This window comes from Plectropomus leopardus, chromosome 3 (genome assembly GCF_026936395.1).
Source record: "Plectropomus leopardus strain MGB_pleo_1.0 chromosome 3, ASM2693639v1, whole genome shotgun sequence".
Lineage (NCBI taxonomy): Eukaryota > Metazoa > Chordata > Actinopteri > Perciformes > Serranidae > Plectropomus > Plectropomus leopardus.
Genome location: NC_142178.1, coordinates 19919841 through 19942075, shown reverse-complemented (window position 1 = coordinate 19942075; position 22235 = coordinate 19919841). Strand labels below are relative to the sequence as shown.

The 22235-nt window shown below is 40.2% G+C and overlaps 1 protein-coding gene across 1 annotated transcript in view; it reads left to right on the top strand.

The window, feature by feature from the left end:
- The first annotated feature begins 798 nt into the window (after positions 1–798).
- The window catches only part of LOC121942083 (protein sidekick-1-like), a 269452-nt gene continuing 248015 nt past the window's right edge, over positions 799–22235 (top strand). Inside the window, exon 1 of the mRNA XM_042485177.2 lies at positions 799–2280. Coding sequence (XP_042341111.2) covers positions 2109–2280 — 172 coding nt within the window. The 5' untranslated portion in view covers positions 799–2108. The remainder of the gene's footprint in view (positions 2281–22235) is intronic.

Here is a 22235-nt window from a genome sequence, read left to right as displayed (position 1 = left end):
CTTTTTTTTTAGGAAAAAAGGCAGTGGAGGATCCCCGCATACTAGTTAAGCCCTAAGTTATGTCCTATTAGTTATTAGTTATGTCCTAACATTATAGAAATCTCCTAAAATCCCAGAAACATCCTGAAATCCTCGGAATGTCTTCAGATCCTAACATCCTAGAAATATCCTAAAATCCTGGAGACATCCTAAAATCTGATAAAATGTCCTCATATCCTTGAAAGGTCCTCAAATCCTGGAAATACTGTTTGATCCTGGAAATGTCCTAAAATCCTGGAAATTTCCTTAACTCCTAGATATGTCTGCAAATCCTGTAAATGTCCTAAAATCGTAGAAATGTCCTAAAATCCTAGAAACATGTATGGGGCTGCTGCTACAGACCCTTGGCCTTCTGTAATTTTGCAAAAGCCCCCCCCCCCAAAAGCACAACAAATTGAGTATCCCTGCCCTAAGCTTTATCCTTCTGAGTGTAGCCTGCTGCAGTCTCTTACTACTACTTAGACGCACACATTCTCTGGTGTAAGTAATGTATAATAAAAAAAATGTGACGCCTTTAAAAACTTTGAATGGATGACTGGTTGGCCATATTTTGAGGAAAAATGTCTCAAAACTTCCTCCAGACACGTTTCTGTGTGTTGAAGGGTTTGGGGGCGCCGTCCACCACGCTCTCAGTGCTGGCATTACTTCCCGCCCCTTGGTTCGGGCTGTCCAATAGGAACAGCGGGAGCTATCGGCTCGACCAATCAGGGGCGACGGATGATAGTGAATGGAAGTTTAGTTTTTTGAGTTTGGGATAGATCGAGGGGGAGATTAACGGAGACACCGAGCAAAGAAACGGGAATATTAGTGAAAAAAAAGTAAATTCAGACCGTGAAATTCTTAAGTGTGCTTTCGCAGAAGACCGAAAGAGCAGCTGAAGAGGGCGAAACAAGAGCCCTCTCTCTCCCCTTGGTGTGTCGAGGAGGGTGGCAGGTGTTCAGTTGAGGGAGACGCATCGCCTCAGTCGGCTCCCCAAGCCTCAACAGGGTGCCGAGTGACGGAGCAAAACGGCCACAACGCCGGTAACTGTTGACAAAAACTCCCGTGAGTGTGAACGGATAACGATAAGGCGTTTTTGAAATTAAGCTTCGGGTGGACTTTTTTTTTGGAGGACCGTTGAAGACTCTGGATAAAGAGCGAGAGGCTCCAGTGTCGCAGTAGCGGCAGTGAGAGTAACGTCTCTGTAACGGCCGTTTTTTTCCCAGTTGAAGCCGACTGTTACTTTTTGGCTCGAGCTAACTCCTCTGAACCGGTGCAGTAAAGGTAGGACAGAAAGCTCTCTGTCGGGAAACTTGTAAAGCGTTTTCATTTTTTTTGGCTAACCTGTTGTGTAATTTTTCCGTGTAATCCGATGCCCCGGCAAGTTAGCCTATCTTGTATTCGAGGGAAGAGTACCCCTTCTGGGAGAGTGGATTTCTAACTTCAGATGAAACAGACGGCAGCTTCTCCATCACCATACTTGCGGGGAAAAGGAGAGTTGTGTGCACTCAAAACCAGCAAAATCAATTACTGGATTGATTTTTAGAGCACACACACACAAAAGCATGGTTGGATAATTTACGTGTTTTATCGCTTCTGTGTTAATCTAAACAGCCAAATGATCCGCGGGACAAATCCCCGGTGAAGACACCAAAACAAGCGCGGATTTGAGGTCGATAGCAGAGAATAAGCCGATAAAACACACTCAAATGTATTAATTCCTTGCTCGGATCAATCCAAATGAAAATGAGGTATCGCCGGGCGCAGAAACACACGGACTCCGCCACAGCAGACACAGATAACCGTGTCGTTACACCGTGAGAGAGTGAGGGAAAGTCTTTCAGCTACTGAGGCGACCCCCCTTTGCTTTCTCCTCCCGCCGCCTGCTGAGTTTTGGACACCGGAGCAGGAGAGTCAGAGCGGGGAGCTTGTCTGCGTTGACAGCGGTGAACTCCCGGAGCTCTGAGCTTCGCTTCACCGGGAGCGCAGAGCCCGGAGCCCGGTCCTCTCTCCGCCCGGACTTCTTCCCTTACGTGCGCAGGACAGAGAGAGTTGCAGCAGCAAAGCACACTATTGGTCCCCTCTCCCGCATGATGAAACCAGGGATTTGCTGCCCCGAGGGGTCCGCGGAGCGTGTGGAGAGACCCGCTGCAGGGATGATGATGATGATGGGGACAGGGACGGCCCGGAGTGGGAGCCGGTGTCCGCCTCTTTTCCTCTTGCTCCTTCTCGGCAGCAGCTGCCACATGTTGCATGGCCAAGGTAAGAGCTTTAGTCCCAGGAGTCAAATATCACATGATGTACTAAGAAATATTCATATTGATCTGTAGATCCATTCATACATTAGGTGTTCAAAGGGTGGCATTGTGCAAAGTGTATTGCGTGAAAACACTTACTGACAGACTCATTTGTCACTGGGACTACTGTGAACAGGAGGAAAGTCAGATGATGACTCCTAAACTTGAAACAAGGGTGTGATTTATTACACCAAGAATAACAGTTTGCCCATTAGTTTGGACGTGTCCTCGCAGGAGTGTAACACAGACAAGGCTGGTTTTATAAGGCAAACAAAAATGTTTTTCTCCAAATTAAGTAACTGTTTGTGGGGGGAGGCATGTACTACAGTGCATGTGTATATTATTGTTATTATTATGCAGGATGATGATTGCAGGATTAAGGTATTGAGGATGTTTATGGGAGGGGTGTTACAGTTTCCAAGCATTGATAATCCCCATCTTAGTCAATGACCTGCTTAACTACAGCTCTTGATTTGGCACAAAAGCACAAACACATAGACAGACACATGCAGCTGCACATAGTGTTTTCGTTTAACCCCTTGAAAACTGAGCAAATTGATTTTATTTCTTTTAAAAACACGGAAAGACGACAGTGGGCATCTTAACAACACATGGTCCACAAAATAGCAAGAAATTAGTGAAAAGTTGGAAGAAAATGACTGAAAATATGCAATAAATAAATAGATGGACATAAAAAATAAAAGTTAAAAACAGATAGAAATGCAAAAAAAATGCAGAAAATTAAAAAATACATGTAGATTTTTTTTCTTCATAAAATAATCTTTAAACCTAATTATTATGATTATAAATAAAGCTTTCTGGACATTTTTCCATAGTTTTTTGATAATTCTATAATAGCTGTCATCCCTTTTGTAAAACTATTTTCAGTTAATTTTCACATCATTTTCTTTGTCACCTTTGACTAATTTCTTGCAGTTTGTGGGACATTTCTTGCCAAGTTGGTCATTACGTTTTCCCCCGTGTTTTTCAAATATATCAAACCAATTTACTCGGGTTTAAAAGGGTAAAACAGTTTGTGAATAGCATTTGAAGGCAGCACAAGAAAACTGATTTCCAACCAGGTTACACAGGGTTAAGTTGCCTCCTATTGGTCCAGTTTTGACCCTTGTTGTGCTGGCAGGTGTCCAGATTAATGTGTGACTCGTGGTTCACTGTGTCATGACCAAAAGATGTCAGTGGAAATTGTGTGATGGCGTGCTATTTTTTTCTTTTGCAGCTATAGAGAGGGAGCTGTTAATATCTGTGTGCATGTGTGTGCCTTTTGTATGTGTGCATGTACCTCATGGGATCATGTCAGAGTGCCAAAACAAAAGCACAGAAAAGGTCAGGCTGGTGGCGGCACACAGTTTTCTCTGGGTCACAGATGGCGTTGTGGGCTGAATGTAAGGCTGAGACTCTGGGGTCATGCGGAGGAGGGGTCTTAGGAATGTCTGTGCATATGTGTCAGAGGTGGGGGTGAACTATTTGTGAACGCATAGAGAATGTGTGTACCGTGCTGTTTAAGTGCAGGAAGATAGAGAAGGAAGGAATGAGGACGGAGAGAAAGTCCGGAGGAGGGAGGCAGCGTGGTGAAGAGGAGAAGGAGGGAGAGGGGAAAGGGAAAGGGGGGGTGAAAAAAGAAATGGGGTGGGGGGGTTAGAGAAGGAATGCGGTGCACTGTGCTTACCACTCAGAAAGCTGTGTCTGCAGTTCAATCGATGATGACGGTATGACAACACCTCTGTGTGTGTCAAAAGTTGCTCTCCTCTCCCTTCTTTTCCCAGTCCTCACACTCTCCCTCTTCCTCCCCCTCCAAGGTGTTGAGGAGAAGGTGGGAGACAGGAGGGATGGTGTGGATGCAGAGTCAGCTCCTTGTGTCCTTCTTCTAATGTCAAGGGCTCAGCACCACAACCAAAGTTACCACACCCCCCCATTCCCCACCCTCAGACACACCAGCTCCTTCCAGCTGTCTTGGCTGAAGGGGCGGGGGTGCCCTGCTGCACAATCTGGATGGCTGGCACACTGTAAAATCTGACAAGTTGATTTTACTAAAAATAATCCTGGAAACCGGTTTGAAAAAGGAAAGTAAATGTAACTATCAATCTTACGTTATGTTAACTTTCTATTTAATTGCTAAGTTTACTCAAAATTTAGCTGTATTTACTTAATTTTGTGAAGTTGCTGCACCTTAAAAATGACAAATGAAAATACCTTGTTCTTTCTAAGTGGTAGCAACTTCTGGAAACCAAGTTAGTCTGACATGATCATAACAAAGAGGAGTTTGCCAATGATGAAGTTAGGAGATCTTTAAGTTTAAAAAAGTACAAATGTGATTGACGAGTATGCAACGGGCAGAATACAGATTTTAGGCTTGGGTGGTATGTAATTTCCTGATTTTTCATCGAGGTGCACGGTATATGACGGTATCAGTGTGCAGCAGCGCAACAACAAATGCTACCAATGTGAACACACACTGCTCACGTATGCAGTGTGGCTTGGGCATAACCTCCAGGGCACATGATGCGCACTGCATGCAAAACATCCTCAATACAGCCTCTCCAATATGAAGTTAACAGGAAGATAAGGGATCATATTTCTGACAGTAAATAAAATCACACTGTTGGAATTCCTGTCTACCCTGGTATACCATAATACAGGGATACTGTCAATGCCTAAAAGATATATAGCTCAGTAAACTTATCATTTTATCATCATATCATTTTTGAATTACAACAATTTCACACAATTAAAGACTAGTAGTTATATTTACTTACATTTTCAACGCAATCGGTTTTCTATTTTTTTAAGTAAAATCAACTTGTCAGATTTTATAGTGTAGGAGTTGTGTTTGTATATGCGTATGCACTGAGTGTAGGGGGTGAATCGGAAATTAGTGAAACAGATGTGGGAGGGAGTTGGTGGTGGTGAAGGTGGAGGGGGGTGGGGTTATTGATTTGATAAGCTGTGCCAGGCGGCCAATCGAAGGCTGTAGATTTTCCAGGTTCCGACCCTTCTATCCCCAGCATTTATTAGAACGTTTTATTTTAGGAGGAAAAGGATGAAATTCATGAGCCAAGGTTGATCCTCCTGATCTCTCCCCGCCCCTCTCTCTCCCTCCTCCCCCTCTGTCCCTCTCCCTCTTTCACTCTCTCTTTCTCTCAGTCAATCGATGCCCACACCCCTCCTCATAAATGTGAGGCTTTATATGAGCCAACTCTCGTCTCTGGGAGCACATTTAAATAAGCTCATCGATCTTTCATTTTAGAGTTTAAGTGACGGCAGCATTTTACTGTCTCTCCCCTTCCTCCCCTCTTTCCTCCCCCTCTCATCTGCTCCTCTCTCAACCCTCCCTTCCTTATTCATAACTTATGCCTGTGCCCCCCCCCCACTGCCTCCCTGTCACTGAGTGGGTTCTGTTCCACAGCTGTTTGACTGATTCACAATTTCAACATAAATACAGACAGAGCCTCAATCTACACCAGTGATACTCAGGTTGCAGCCCATGGACCAAATCTGGCCTCTGATAGGGTGCCGGGTGGTCCCCCAATCATTTTTTAATTCAAAATAAAGAACAGCATAATTCACACTGGAAATTGCATGTCATCCCCTCTCTCTCCCCCTTTCATTCTTAATCTGTCCTACCATTAAAGGGATTAAAAACCCCAAAAAGTAATCTTAAGAAAAATGTACTAAAATCCTAGAAACGTCCTAAAATCCTGAAAACAGCCTGAAAGCCTGGAAACATCCAAAAATCCTAAGAGACACATGGAAGTCCTAGAAATGTCCTAAAATCTGATAAATTTCCTAAAATCCTGGAAACATTCGAAAGTCCAAGTAATGTCCTAAAATCCTAGAAACATTTGAAAGTCTAAGAAAAGTCCTAAAATCTGGGAAACATCCTAAAATCCAAGAAAAATGTATTGTGCTGGTGCCACTGGCCCCTGGCCTCCTGTCCTTTTGCAAATTGACCCCACATGCACAGCAAGTTAAGTATCCCTATTCTCACTGAAGTCAAGGATTGTTCACATAAGGTTTGTTTAAAAATGTACTTCATATTCTATATCAATAACAGACAGAGTCCAGACTACCTCAATATTTTGCCAGTTGTTCAGGATTTACCTAAAATATACTTGTGTCACTTGGGCTGCTGTGTGTTTTGGAGATTTCCAACATGATTTTCAAACATTTTTTGAAACCCAAATCACAGAGGACAACATAATACTTCCACTGACAATTACAATTGGAAATGTTCAAAGTCAGTAGGGGTTCACATAACAACAGCAATATGCACCATTAGGTTTGTATTACGTGGAGAATGATTTTGTCCCAGTTGCTAATGCGGATAATGATAATGGTCGATAAGTAGCCAAAATGTAATGAAAAAATACTGCTGGTCGTCATTATTGCTGACCTTGCCCAAGGTAATTGCATTAAAATGTAGCTCGAGCATCTGAGCTGTAAAACCATTGCACTTCTTTCTTGTCTAAAATGTAAACTGCAGGTCACACTTTTTAGGGCTCTCACTTAAAGGGATACTAAGCTGACTTTCAACCAGCTTTGTATCAAAACAGTGTGGATATTATATGTAGATGAACCATGGTAAACTTCCCTCAATCTAGCCAGTGTCTAGATCTCCCTTTCTCATCCTCCACCCCCAGCAAAACTGCTCAATTACACAAATTGATGCAAAAGACATAATTCTGTGGAGTTTTAGTGACTCTTGGGCTGTTGCTTAAACTACTGGCTTAAACTGCTACATCTGCCTTTTCGTTTAGCCTGCCTCCTTGAACACAGAAAGTTTAGAGCTAGATCAAGTGACTGACCCACCCCTTTCTCTCTCTTTTTATCTTTCTCTGTCTCGCAAATTTGAACCGAAATCTGATCAAACAGTAAAACTAGGAAGTGTTGATCGAATATAAACCAAGATTCTGTTACTGCACTGCCTACATCTTTATTAAAAATAGCAATACTACTTCTTGCAAAGTGAAAACGAAAGCTTATAAAACTAAGCTCAAATAGTAAAACTAAGCAGCACTGATGAAATACAAAACCAAAATGATGTTATTTTGTTGCATATTTCTCCCCTCAAATGTTGTTACCTGCCGACGACCATTGTGTTAAACGGACGAGTTCGCATTAAGTCACCCACCAGCAGGACTGTTCATTGGTGAGGTGTAGAGCTGTGCATTCTAGTAGTTGTATATTTTCTTCCTCTTGAGCAAAAGTGAGTACCACAGTCCGTTTTCTCTTTTTTCTCTGATCATTTAGCACCAATTTCAAAAGTATTTGGGTCTTTTTACTGCATACATTGTCTAGTTTTATGAGAGAACCTGTCTTATATCAGTGAACTGCCTCTTTAAGTCTAGTTTCTTACCATGAATTTAAAAGTTTTCTTCAACTAGGCCAAGCAAAGACTTCCCGACCCACTTAGAGGATCTATCAGTGTGATTAGGTTTGATATGACACATGTCATTGGCTCAGTTAAGCCAGAGCTTGATGCTGATTGGACCAATGGGCATGCTTAAGTGAATTGAGGTCACTGATAGGACATTTGGATGGTGGGCTGTGGGCTTCTGAGCATGATGTCAAAACCCAAATCAAACAGACTAGCATGCAGCTTTACTCATGTGCACACAACCACAAAGTACTTCTCTCTCATCAGTGTCAAAGCAGACATGGAAAATTTGCTTTAACCAATTTCTAATGAGGAGAAGATAAATGAGAAGCCTCGTCTAACTGATAACGGTAGTCCACGCTGCACAACCTTACTGACTTTTCCACCTCTCACATACTCTTTTTTTTGATCTTCCATGGCTTTGTCTTGAATTGCTCTTGTATAGTTCATATTTTCAGTCCTACTTGTATACGAGTTATACATACCTCTTATTTTAAGTATTCTTATGTTTTACTTATCTATTTATCTGCACTTCTTTCTGTCTTTGTGCTGCTGTAACACCTGAATTTCCTTTTCAGAGATCAATAAAAGCTTATCTTAGCTTATTTGATAGTCTCACTTGGCAACGTTTGCTTGGAGCTCATAAAAAACAATATTTTTAGAACAGTTGTAAAGCAATTTGTATTAAAGGCAGTTTGACATCAGAAGTATTGTGGCACGCTCCATTACTTTTGCATGCAACCTGAGGATTTTGATGTATTTTTAAACCGTAAATTCACTGCTTGTTACAAAAACAGTTATACACATGTTCGTGTCTTTGCCCACAGACACAAATTTAATCCCACCTTCAAGTAGCTTCAATTTCGGAGGCCTCAGGAGAGACTTTGCTGTCTGACGGATTGTGCGTGTGTGTGCATGTGTATTAGAGAAGGAGAGCAAGCGATGCAGGCGAGGACAGTGATTGTGTGTGTAGGGGGTGTGTGTGATAGACGTCAGGTTAGTCAGGTCTAAGAGGAAGTGAGGTCCCTGGTCGACTCCCTTATTTCCTGTCTGTCAGGAGGAACAAATCACCACACGTCCACAGCCACCTGACACTTAACGCTCTGTGAGTGTAGCTGTCTGTGTGTTTGGGAGGGACAGTGTGTGTGTGTATGTCTACCTGTCCCTGTGTGTGGACTACATACAGTATGTGGTTCTGCCGTGTGTATGTGTGTGTGAGGTTGAAGCTAACCCTCTATCAGTCCTAAGTGTTTTCTTCACACAGCAGAAGATGTGGCAGCTATAGAGAAGCAGCCACAGTCTCCTGATGGAAAATAATCACCTCTCATTGTGTGTGTGGGTGTGTGTGTGTGAGTGAGAAAGAGAAAGAGAAAGAAGTGGTGTGTGTGTACAAAGTAGAGTACAGCAGGTGCATCTATCCAATCTACTTTTGTTCACACAGTAGTTTATATGACTTTTTTTCGAGAGCTTGTAAGTTTTGTCGGTAAGGCCATTAAGGAGTCAGCTGGATCATGTTTCCACTCCATCAGTGTTACTGTGACGATGGTCAGTTCAAGGCACATAATATTCTTTATAATTATATGGTTAAGATATAATTTCCAACAAAATGTGTGAAGTATCTTCACATGTGTGCTTCTGCCCAGTTTGAATGGGATCCCATCTTTGCGAAAAGATGCATTTTTTATAGGAGTTTTCCTCAAAAACATCCTTCAGAGCTTTGAAATATGAGCCAAGTGGGATACACTTCGGTCTCCCCCCGCCTCCCTCTCTGTCTTGCTTCTTTTTGCTCTTCATTTTTTTGTGTTTGTTCTTTTGGTTTCGCTCCTCTCCTTTTTGGTTTCTCATTCTTTCTTCGCTTCTTGTGTCCCCATAAGGGACAAAAAAACTATTGCTGCAGGCCACACAGGTGGAATGGAGGCTGTTTTGCTGTTTAGGCCTTGGTGTTTATTATGTAAGATGGGGGAGGAGGTTGCTATTGATCCGCTGTCTGTACGTGTGTGAGGAGCGAGGGGAGGGGGGGTGGGGGGGGTTTAGCACAAAAGCTTATCTTGTACTTTTCAAGATGGTTCTACAGCGAGACATCCAAATAAAGCAGAGCGCTTGCAAAACATGAACTCTATTGATTGACTGAACTGCAAGACATCACAAAGCAAAAAGACTGACAGACAGATATCGAGATTGGCAGACAAACCACAAGATAAATGCAAGTGTGCACACACATTCAGAACTTTTGTTTGCAAACTGAAGTGCAGGTAAAGTTAAAATATATGATGCTGGCATTTAGTGTTTTTCCTGACATGGTTATAAAAGTAAAGGTTGTGACAAAATGTAGTGTCCACCCATCATCAGGTGTAGTCATGTACATGTACCTCGTAGACATGGATGGCTGACATTCATGGGGGGATTTGTGTTAAAGAGATACTTTGCCAATTTTCAGCCAGCTTTATATCAAAACAACTTGATTAGTTTGTGTAAATAACCTGTGGTCAACTTCCCTTCGTCTAACCAGTGCCCAGATCTCTCTCTTCCCCCATCCATCAGAACTTCCCTGGATGATCCAAATTGATATAAAACACATCATCCGGCAGAATTTCGCTGGCTCTGTGGGCTGCTCCTCAAAACTACAGGCTGTACTTCAGTATTTTCATGTTGCCCGCCACCCATGCTGCCACAAAAGACACAAAGAGTATACAAGCAGATCAAGAGACAAACCCGCCTCTCTTTCTCCCTCTCACTGAAATCCGATCCAAAGGTACAAGGCAGTGCTGATCAAATATATATTAGGATTATGTTACTGCACTGCCTATTTCTGGCCTGAAAATCTTTTATGTAACATAATTTAGTGCTGTATCTAGCTGTAATGTAAGAGTTTGCAAACAAAGAGTGGGCAGCTCACAGTGAAAAAAAACGTAACATATTTTAGTTTACTGTTTAGCTGTAATACAAGATTGTCTCTTTCCGACCAGCTGCTGTTGTTTCCAATGGACGGGGATGCATTGCATCACCCACCAGCGGGAGTGTTTATTGTTCTGGTGTGGTGCAGTGCATTCTGGTAGTTGTTGGCTTTCTCCCTCTTTCGCAAAAATGTCCCTTTCCTCTGTTTTCTCTGGTCATGTGGCACCAATTTCAAAAGTATTTGCATCTTTCTACTGCATAGACATTCTAGTTTTATTAAAAATAAGTTATTTTTCCTGCAGTGAAATACTTCTTTAGGAGCTCAGACATTGAGCTGGTAGCTAGGAAATTAGTCGGCAACTATTTTGATAATTGTTGTCACTTTTCAAACCAAAATAACAAACACTTGCCTCTTGGATGTGAGGATTTGCTACTTTGTTTCTGTATTTTATACATGTAAATAGTACAATAGTTGTTTTGTGGAGGAACAGGCAACAGCTCTGAACAGCTTAAATGAAGTGCCCGAAAGAACCAAATAAATGAATTCACTGCAGCAGAGGAACATGCTCTCTCCTGGTCTGAACCTGAAAACAGTGTTGTATTTCATAATGTGGAACATCTGACATTTGGCTTTAATGTTAAACAGATACATCTTAATTTGTTGAATTAAACAGGATGGTGACCTACAAACGCAGGTTTTGTACAGTTTGCCTGAGGGCTATCACTGTGCCCAAAGTAATGTAATAATTTATTGTTTGAATTTGCTAAACAGGGATCTTATTCCTGAGTCAGGAGGAGTCAAAACAAGACTTTGTAGCTGTTGCTGTAGGGTTACACTCTAATTTAATAAGACCTCTGGCTATTGTGAAAGCAGAATGGCTACAGGGAGTTGTAGTCTGAAGAAAAGTTATTTTCACTGTTGAGGACTGACGATGTGCTTGCCTAGCAGCTTACATAAATACAGACTGTAGTTAAAAAAACAATCACTGCACTCACACCCTCATAGAAACAGAAAACAATGAATTGAAACAGTTCTTTAAATATTGCTTAAAAGTTTTATAACTTACATGAATTAGCACAGGTTATATTAAAGTTTTTTTTTTTTTTTTTTAAAAAAGTCAGCTTAGATATTTGCACATAGATATCAGCTCTGTAAATTCACTCAAGTGTTGCATTAATACTGTTCTGGTATCTGTCTATGTCAGAGACTGTTCATAAAGATGGCCAACATAAGAGCCCACCAAAAGTAAAGCCACAATATCTCCATCTAAATATCATCCTTAGAAAACTTGTCAAAGGTGCCGATGCTATGAAAAGAGAGGCACCCAACAGCCTTGACTAGCAGCCCTCTATTGATTTTTTGAATTGGTTGTGGAATTTTATTTTTGGATGACTTTTTCTTCTTGAGACCTTTAGGCATTTTCTTCCGACAGCATCAAATAAAAAGACAAGAAAAGCAAGTGAACTAAAAGTGCAAGTAAAAAAAGTAAAGCACAGTAACAGAAAACCTTGTCAAATGTAAAAGGGGTTTAGAGTATGTATATTTAAAAATGTCAAACAAAACATGCATGTTGACAAAACATATTCCTGTTTGTGAGAATATTTTTATCTCGCATCCCTGCTTTGTTCTTTGTTTTCAAGATAACCCATATGCGATGAATAGTAATGTCTTTTTCCAAGTATTTTCAGTATTTTGAAACAAGCTGCAGCCAGAGGGGGGATGAGACAAGAACTAATACATGAAACCAAGAGCCACAGTGACAGTTTGATCATATGTAGTAAATTTTATGGGGCCTAATGGTATTAGAACCTTTGAACTCAGTGATAGCAATAAGTGCTGCAAAATTGTATATAGCCAAATGGCACTAAAAAGGACATCTGCATGATGATAAATATCTAATCAGGGCAACAATTACATGGGTTCCACATGTGAAAAATGTTTGTGAAACTTACTTTGCCCCAGATGCTGTAGGCTTTTTACTTTATGTTCCATAATTATATGAAATATGACATGTTTATCCACATATTTTTTAGGAAAACATAAACCATGAGAGCCATCCTTTCCTTCCTCCCCAAGGTTAGACAACGTAGTAGTGAAATAGATGTTAGCAGATGTTTAAGTATGAATAGTGATTTCAGATACTTGAGTACAGTTATTGCATTTTTATGATTGCTCTAAATCAGGGGTCTTCAATATTTTCAGCCCAAGGACACCTTGGTGAAAAGAGAGATGGGATGAGACCCCTCACAACATAATGAAGGTTAAGAAAACACAATAAACATTGTTTTCATTTGATTACACTCTAAAGAAAACCCTGTTGTTATATTATATTCAATTTCTGCCAAAATATCACCCTAAATCCTTCACACTGGACCTATACCATTTTAACATATTTTAATTTATGTTCATGAGGAAACACCTTTTTTTTAATTTATTTTTTTATCCTTCATCAGTAGCATCATTTAACTCTAGCTGTGCTACAGTCTGCTGCTTCTGAACAAAAATCCTTTTCATCAGACCTCATTGAAAAGCTATTGCTTCATTTCTTTCTTTTGCATACACTTTCCATAACCATTCCCTCCTGTCTGAAACAAGAAAATAAGGATAAGAATGGGCACCATAACACCAAACTGTCGCGATCACGTTGTGGTTTTGCATTAGATTTACTGGTGGGGTGGAGCTGATATAGTATATCATTAACTGAATCTGAATAGATGTACTTATAATCAGAAAGTCTTGTACATTATTAATTCATTGTAAGCAGATATGGTTAAGCAGATTTCACACACAGCAGGCTACACATAAGAAAGGAAATTTGCTTTGTAATTAGTATCCCTGCAGTCAGTGACAACCCATAATATTGCAGTTAGGTTATTGAAGTAGTTGCATGCTGTGCTGAAGTATTTTCTTGCTGATGCTTAGAATACACTAGGGCTGTGCAAGTAATTGAATTTCAATTTCAATTTCGGCTCCCAACATTTACAAAAACAATGTAATCGAGAAAAAACAATTATTTTTCCACATTACGTTCTGCAAATGTACCCTTATTTTGTGTTGTGCCTTGAATGCCACGTGCATGCGCATTTTCGCCCCTCCTTCACTCAGCCTAAGCTCAACACTTGCAGATACTACCAGTGAGGCAGGTTGTATCAGGAAGGAAAGATGGACGGAAGAAGAGCAACAGCGTTTGGAGAACAAATTAGGCAGAACAAATTCCGTTGTTTGGATACGAGGCATCCGACGTGGAGCAAAAAAGAATAAAATGCAAGATTTGCTACACAGTGGTGCCTGCACCACATGGCAATGTGTCAAATCTTTTTAATCGTCTTAGGTTTAAACACAAAGTGGCCTATGACTAAATAAGAAAAAACAAAAGGAGAAGAGGACAACCCTATTGACATCCACCACAACACAGTCATCAATTAAGGACTCATTATGAAAAGCAACTCAGTAATAATTAAATTGAGGAATTAAATGAAGCTCAATGGTAAAAATATTAAGGGAAAGTAAAGTTCAACTGTTTTTTTAATGTTCAATAAATTCAACATGCTTACAAAGTCAGTGAGTAATCGTGGTAAATAATGGTGATTTCAGTGTTGACCAAAATAATTGTGATTATGATTTTTGCCATAATTGAGCAGCCCTAGATTACACAAGTGCTGTATATTGTTTGAGAAATGTGCCCTATATACATACATGTGGAACAAATGAATAAAGTAGTTATAGAAATAATAACAAGGGGTTTGTTCTGTGGACATATTTACACGCCCTCTGTTTTAAAAAATAAAAATGACATGTAACTTAAATATGTCATTTCCCCACACATTATAACTCATACCCTGTATGAAGATAATATTTAATATAAGAGTATCATCTCAGTTTAGAATCTTGTAAATCTGGATTTATGGAACCCCAAAAGATAACAACCATTTCAGCACCACAAAACCACAGATGTCAAGTTCCTGTGACATACACAAGGCAATCTACAAACAGATTCCTATTTACAGGAACAACTGGTGAAAATAAAATTGCAGGTGGCTGGAGATACATCAGAGAGACACACTCACTCTCTCTCTCGCTCTCTCCTCACACCTGGGAAATGCCTGTAAAACCCCAGCCTTGTACTGCCAGTCATTTAGTGGCAGCACTAGATTAGTTGAAGGCTCAAGAGCAGCCTCTCACAGCAGGGTGAGGAAAGTGACTCTCTTTCCTTCATCGAGAATGTTTCAGTCAGTATTTGGATTCAAACTGGCAACCTTCCAGTGGATCATACCCCAGGCTGTCTCTCATTGTGTTGCTTGCACTTTCTCTGTCTTTATCTCCCTGCCTCTTTTTTTTTGCTCTGTCTCTCACTTTGCCTTTTTGCTTTCAGTTTTGGCTATAGTCATTCACAGGATGTGAACACTAACACACACACACACACACACACACACACACACACCACCCCCTCCAGTGCTCCCCGCATCCAATGCACCTGGCTGAGGCTCTTTATTTGTTTGTGTATGTTTTCATTGTGGTGGGGCTATCACGCTATTTGAATGACATCTTTGCATAGTGAATCGGTAGTCACGGAATATTACTGAGGTCAGGTGGGGTTGAGTAAAGGTGCAGGAGTCATTGTGTGTATATTAGAGCAGCATGATTTACTTGTTCAGTCCAAGGACTTTACTCTGCTGCAGGTGTGTGTTCTCAGCTTGATGTGTTTGATGTGCCACAGGTGTTTGAGAGGGTGGCTATGTGTGCGTGTGAGTGTGTGTTTGTGCACACTTGTCTGCGTATGGTGATTTATGCCATAGGCTCAGAGCTAAAAAGACCCTTTTTGATCTCATCCAGGAATAGACAGGAAGTACTGTACTGTATGTGTGTATTGTGTGTGTGTGTGTGTGTGTGTGTGTGTGTGTGTGTCTGGCCAGAGGTTTTTAGCTTAGTCCTTTGATCCAAGTTAGAGGTGGGCATTCCTCTGCGAGGAGCCAGCAGTATGGAGACTTGGCTTGCGCTACAGAAGTGTGCATTAGTGTGTGTGGGAGAGTGTGTATGGCCAAAATGAAAAAGTGATAGTTTGTGTTTGTACTGCATGTACTATAGTGCATTAGTGTGTGTGCAGCACACAGCCAAAAAACCCTTCTGTTTTGCATGTTGGTATCTGTCTTATCAATGATATGATGTCTGAATTCTCCTCAGTTTCCAGACTGAGGGCCAGGTTTTGGTTCTACCTTTGGGAGTGCTTGTTATGTGAAATGGCTTGAGGAACATAATGACTTTTTTGAATGGTTAAGTGATATACACATAAAGGAGGTTGGACTATAAAATTCACAAAAATAATGCCTTCTAGACACAGGCACTTAAACAGTGCCAAATCAATTTTCTTTCCATTTCCTGTAAATACTCTGTGATGTGATTATGTCTCCCTGTGAGCCTCAGTTCAGACTGACATCCTTTAAGGAACTGGAACTGCTGTGCTGGTAGCTCATTTCCAAGGTAACAAACTGTTTATACAGTATATACAATGTATTGCACAAGAGCATATTTTAAAAAATGAATATGGGTGGTGTATTGATTGGGAATTTATTTAAATTCCTCTTATTTTATTACAGCCCTCTGAGATAGGTCCTAAATCAGATCTGTGGTTCAGGATTTTGCACAGTGGTGTCACAGTTGTAATATTACATGTACACCCTGGTGTGTTAATTCCATCTTTGGAGTTTCATGCAGGGATAAGAGGCTTTCTGCAAAAATGAAGTATTGCATTAGTACTGGCAGAGCACTGAAGTTGTGTGCACCATCAGCTGTATGACCTGACTCTTACAATCAGGAATCATTTTTGAAAAAACCCCAATCACATTTTGTCAAGATAATAAAGTTAATTTTGACAAACCCTCAGCTGTTTTTTGATCATAGGCTGGTGGTTATGCTGCCATGTGGTGAGTTTTCACTTCTACCCTCTAGTTTTCTCCTGTGACGACAGAAGCTTGCTCTACTCAAGAAACAGTTCACCACAAAATCAAAAATACATATGTTTCCTCCTATCTGTAGTGTTATTTATTGGTTTAGATAGCTTAGGTGGTGAGTTGCTAAGTGTTAGAAATATCAGTAGTAGAGATGCCTTCTATCCAATATAATGAAACTAGATGGCACACAGCTCGTTATTTAAGATAATCCACAGACCTTGTTGTGGACATTCAAATCCTCAGTGAGAGCCCTCATTTGACTCAAATTGGTTCAGGTCGATTGGTCACTTTTTGTTTTTCGTAGTCAGTGTGCTGTGCAGTGTACTTCTGGTGTCATTTTAGTCCCCAGATTTCGCTGTGGAGTGAACTCCCATTTTCATTCACATTACTCTTTGGTATAGGGAGCTGTGGACATGCAGGCAGTGGCACAGAGGATAAGAAACTGTGCACCACAAGGATCTGAAATAACATCATCTTCTCTCTTTGGCTTCAAAGTGGTGAATTTAGAGCTCACAGCAACTTAATACAACACAGTTTCTGTCTTTTGTTTGATATCTACTGTCTTCAAAAAATGTTGTTTCAACACAGTTAGCTTGTTCACTGTATTATGTGAATGCCACTGTTGTGCCCTCTAAACGTACCACTGAAACTTTAAACTTTGGAAAAAAACAAAAACAAATGGACAAATATTCCTGTTGAACTGCCAAATCTGCTTCAGCAGACATAATTATGAAAAGGGTACAGCCCTAGAACCATGGTCTCCCTACAGAACTACACCTACAAACCATATCACAGCGCAGAAAGAAGCATGCACCTACTCATGGCCGAGAGGGTCATGCCCATGACAGCCCAATGTAAACATTAATGGTCCCCTCTTTAATTGAGCTGCAATGTTAGCTTGCTCAGGGATGCTAGGTAAGCTAATAGTGAAGGTACGCTTCCTTCTGCGCAGTGATACAGTTTGAAGGTGTAACTTTGTAGAAAGAAAATGGTGCGTGAAACTGCTCACAACAAGGTCTGTGGATTATCTTAAGTAACTGGGTCTTGATTTATGGAAAGAGACATTGCTGTTGAGTTCTCACATGTATTTTTTTTTATATGTGAGCACCACAAGCGGAGTGCCATCTACTTCCATTATATTTGAGAGAAGGCAGACATCTCTATGGCCCATATCTCTAACACTCTGCAACTTACACCAAAACACAGAGCAGACCAGCACAGTACAATTAGTTAAAGAGATAGTTCACGTCTGCTCTGTGTAATGAACGGTTCACATATTTGGACTCAAAAACAGGGACAGTGACAGGCTGCTATTCTTGTTAAATGGGACTTGGCATTGCAGCCTGGCACCACCGGCTGAGCTAATGTCCAGAGATGTAAAAGGCATCCAGCGGCACTACATGAGAATGTTGAGAAAAGCTCAACTTTATGCAAATGTTGTCTGAAACTACGTGTATATCCACCAGGCAGGAGACGTTATCATTTTGATTCCCACAGAAACTAAAGTACAGAGATGTTTACTACTCCACACCACAAGAGGAGTGGGTAGCACTTCCAGTAAAAATACAGAGCTGCCATGTAGATTAGTCTTCAGTTTCAACAACGTGTACCGCAAGGTAAAAAAAAAAACCAGATAAATGTATGTTATGTGCTCACTGCAGCACACCCATAGAGCTACAGATTCATTAAAGATCAGAGACTGCCTACTACTTTGTATCTGTATGTATGGACACTTTAACTCTTTGTTCTGTTGAGCTATGCATTTTTAGCATACAGAATATAAAGGGTTACAATGGACAAATCATTAAAATGGGATCAGGGGTTATGTAATACTGTTTTTGCCAATCAGCTTTGGGACATCCGCAACAGCTGCCTGGTTTGGTCCAGGATGGCATAAAAAGCCATTCTGTTTTTCAGATTTAAGACTTTAGATTGTATATGTCTTAGCTTTCTATGTGTTTCATCATTCGTCAACAGCCTCCGTATCTGTCTGTTCATCAGCTCGAGCATTTTATAGTAAGAGGTGCTTTTAGAAACTCAACTCAAAATCAGTGGGCTTGCTTTTCCACAACTCAAGTGGGTTTTGGCCAATTTTGAACCAGAGTTCATGTATAAAACACTACTTTTTTTAAGGTGATGTGAGCCATTAATATTAGTTAAAAGTAATGTGTCAGTGGTTTGAATGGGTGACTAGCATGTCACTTTGTAAATAGAGTAGTTTCTATCTCTTTTATGTGCATGTTTTTCTCCTATGTGCTTAAATCAGTGTTTTGACTGACATGCGGTTGAGTAGATAATAATAATAATGATGAAGTTATTCCTTTAACCAGGGAATAGAAAGGTGGTGTTGATTGATGGATGAGGAAATGAATGGGCACAGATGTATTAGAAGATGTGATCCTCAGAAGAAAAGTAATCAAAGAGAGAAAATAAGTAATTCAAAGAGAAAGAAGGTAGAAAGGGAGCATAGGTTGTCAGTTATGGGGTCACTGGAGTAGATGGATGGATGAGAGAAGTTGGCACAGAAATGAGAAGACATAATCAAAACAGAGTCTAAGATACTTAGTCAAGATAGATGAAGTAAGTTTCTTGCAAAGAAAGAGTAAGAAGAGAGAAAATACTTTGTCGGCTAATGGACTCACTTTGTCTATATTCTTCTTTGCCATTTTTCTAATTCCCTTCTTGCTCACTTGAGCTTTCTCTCCAATCTTTGCACACCATTCTTATCTTCTATCCCTGCCTGCGTTACATCTTTCTCTCCTTTCTACCACTTATTTCTCTCCTCCACTCTCTGTAATTGGGAAGGGGCGGTGCACACACATTCATCTCATTAAGTGCACACACACACACAAACACACCATTCTCACAGACATTTTGTTATCCTGTTGTACAATAAGTGTGTGTGTGTGTGTGTGTGTGTGTGTGTGTGTGTGTGTGTGTGTGTGTGGATAGAATCTCAAGTCATCTCTCACAGGAATTCACTTTATCTTGTGAATGTGGGAGAAGAAAGGGAGAAAGGCAAACAAATGAAAATAAAATGAAAGCATTCAAGCGAAAGAGAGAAATTAATTATCCTGTTGGCCTTTTGATGCAAACCCCTCAGTAGCACCCCGTGCAGTGCTACTGTGGAGTTTTTGAGCAAATAAGGACATACACCCCCACACAAAGACATTGTCGTCTTGACTTATATTCCAACTGAGTGGCTTAGCTGTGTAGTGTGGTGGTTGTGTTTGGTTCAGCAGAATGCTCATCACAGTCAACAATGCAACTCAGTGTTTTGTTTGAGTTTTCAACCTGTCACGACATCACTCCACTAGGTTTGATATCTCTGAAACATTTGTGTGTGTGTCTGTGTGTGCCAGTGGGTTTATGTGTCTGCAATACAAACTAGCAATGAAAAAAAAATTTAATGATTATAAATTACAGCACAGACGTATTATAAAACCATGCGGTATTGAAGAACAGACAAACAAAATATTTATAACATGTATAATTATTTTATTTCTTGAAAAAAAAAGTATACATCAGTACTGCAGTTTGTAATGCAGGAGTAGGCTTTACTTTCAGTGTACTAATTGGTACGTAAAATTAAATTTTTCATGCAGACCCTCAATAGATTACACCATGCATCTTGTGCTGGTTTCACACGACAGCAAATAAAATAATCTCTAATGAATTTAACATTTAATTATTTCCTGTTATGAAAATGACATGAAATTTATCAGATAGATTGCTTTAGAAACAAAAGAGCCTAAATGAGCCAATTGATTTGATAAAAGCATTTTTTTAAATGGTGATACTCTATTACACTTTGTCATACTGGACGCAGCATGAGCTCTTAGCATGGCTTGTTTACATTCAAAGTCAATGCAAAGACATGGACAGATGTTAATTTGAGCGAAAACGCGTATTTGGCCACTTTGTACAAGTTGAAATTTTTCAACTTGAGTGAACATTTCACGTAGGTCTGTGTTGTGATAGTCTGTCATTTGATATTTCCCGATGTTACTGAAACACAGGAGCTACATTCAGCATCAGCACTGTACAGAGACAGAGCAAATAAGGACCTGAGGGGCTCAGAGATCTGTGAGCAAAGCTGTAAAGTTACATGGTAGGCTCTGAAAATACACTTGTGTCTCGTGTAAGCTATTTTTGTTGAGTTGCTTCTTAGCAAAACGCTCTGAGTAATTTCAGTTCTTCGGTAGAAATATTCAGAGCCAGGTTTATGTTGTTAAATCTATTTGTATGCTAATGAACCTTGTATGTTACACTGTGATATAAGACTGGTAAGAGGTTATAGTGCAATAAATGTTATTATAAGGACAGTTATTAGCCAAATCAATTGTGTTCTGTAAAGACTTTACTGCCTCACAAATAGGGGGAGTTAATTACGTTTAATTAATTACGTACGCATTTCTACATTTTCAGTAAGGGTCAAATGAATACTTTTTTTTGGTTGTTAGTGAAACTATGTAAGCACATCATAAGGCTACCTTGTAGTCTGGTAAGTTGTGAGGGGAATTTTTATATTTTATCAAGTCAAAAATATAACTGAAAATATCATTAAAATTTATAAGCTTTGGGTTGGAGTTTCTGAAATGCAATCATGAAAACAGCCAGATGGTTTGTTTTCTCTTTGCATTTGCTCTGATATCTTTACAGTCAGTGTGTAAATGTATCCAGATATGGCTAACTGAATGCATCCTTTTAAATCACTTAGTAAAATTATAGGTAACAGACAGTTAAGTTTTAATATACATCAAGTTAGTGCACTTGTTGCCAAAATGCATCAATGTAATTTTCTTCTAATACTGTTTTACATGAAGTCAGATTTTGATGTCTTTTGAAATGTAAATTCAACTCAGAATGGACATAGTCTGCCCTTGAAAGCATATTAGATTTCCAGATACAGTATGTTAATATTTTAGGCTGCTATTCAGTAATATTTGGGATAGTCTGCTTTGTGACTCCATTTTTATTCCTCGCAGAAGCTGGCCTCGACTCTCCACTTGGCCCATTAAACTGTCTGTTCTTTATAAAGGGGATGAGAGGAGCTGATGTTATTGGCCCTTATTGAGGCTCACACAAACTCCACCTGCTGATACTGCATTCCTACTACTACTAATACTAAATATACTCACCCTGGTCCAAAATGTTTCCACGTGCCCAGCTTTTTCATGCTTGTATGTGCACTTACACCCACCATAATTAGAAAATTTACCTTAAAATGCTGAGATTAGAGGACATTGTGCCGGTGTTGGGATTTTTTTAATTGATTTGACGTGAGGTGTCAGTAACTGATGAAGTTTAATAAACAGCTCAGATGACCTTCCCTCGGGGCCTGAACAGATGAAGGAGTGCAATTAAAGCCTGTTTACACGTGGTATTGACATGCATTTTGGTGATCCAAATGCAAGCGGACTGCCAAGACACTTTGCTGTTTATGCTTGCGCCTATCATGTGTCTCCATCTGACCACTTCAGATTTCGTGACTGCCCTGCGCACAGTTATTACTTTCACACTTTTGCTAGCTGTTTTGTAGCATGCGTGCTGGTCACATCAGTTGTTGTGTCACTGTAACTGTCAGCAGAATTCAACACGTCTCCTTCCTTAGAGCAAAACAATAGATGGTCATGCAACACTTCATCCAGCTCAACATAGAATCGGTAAGTTGTTGTTTT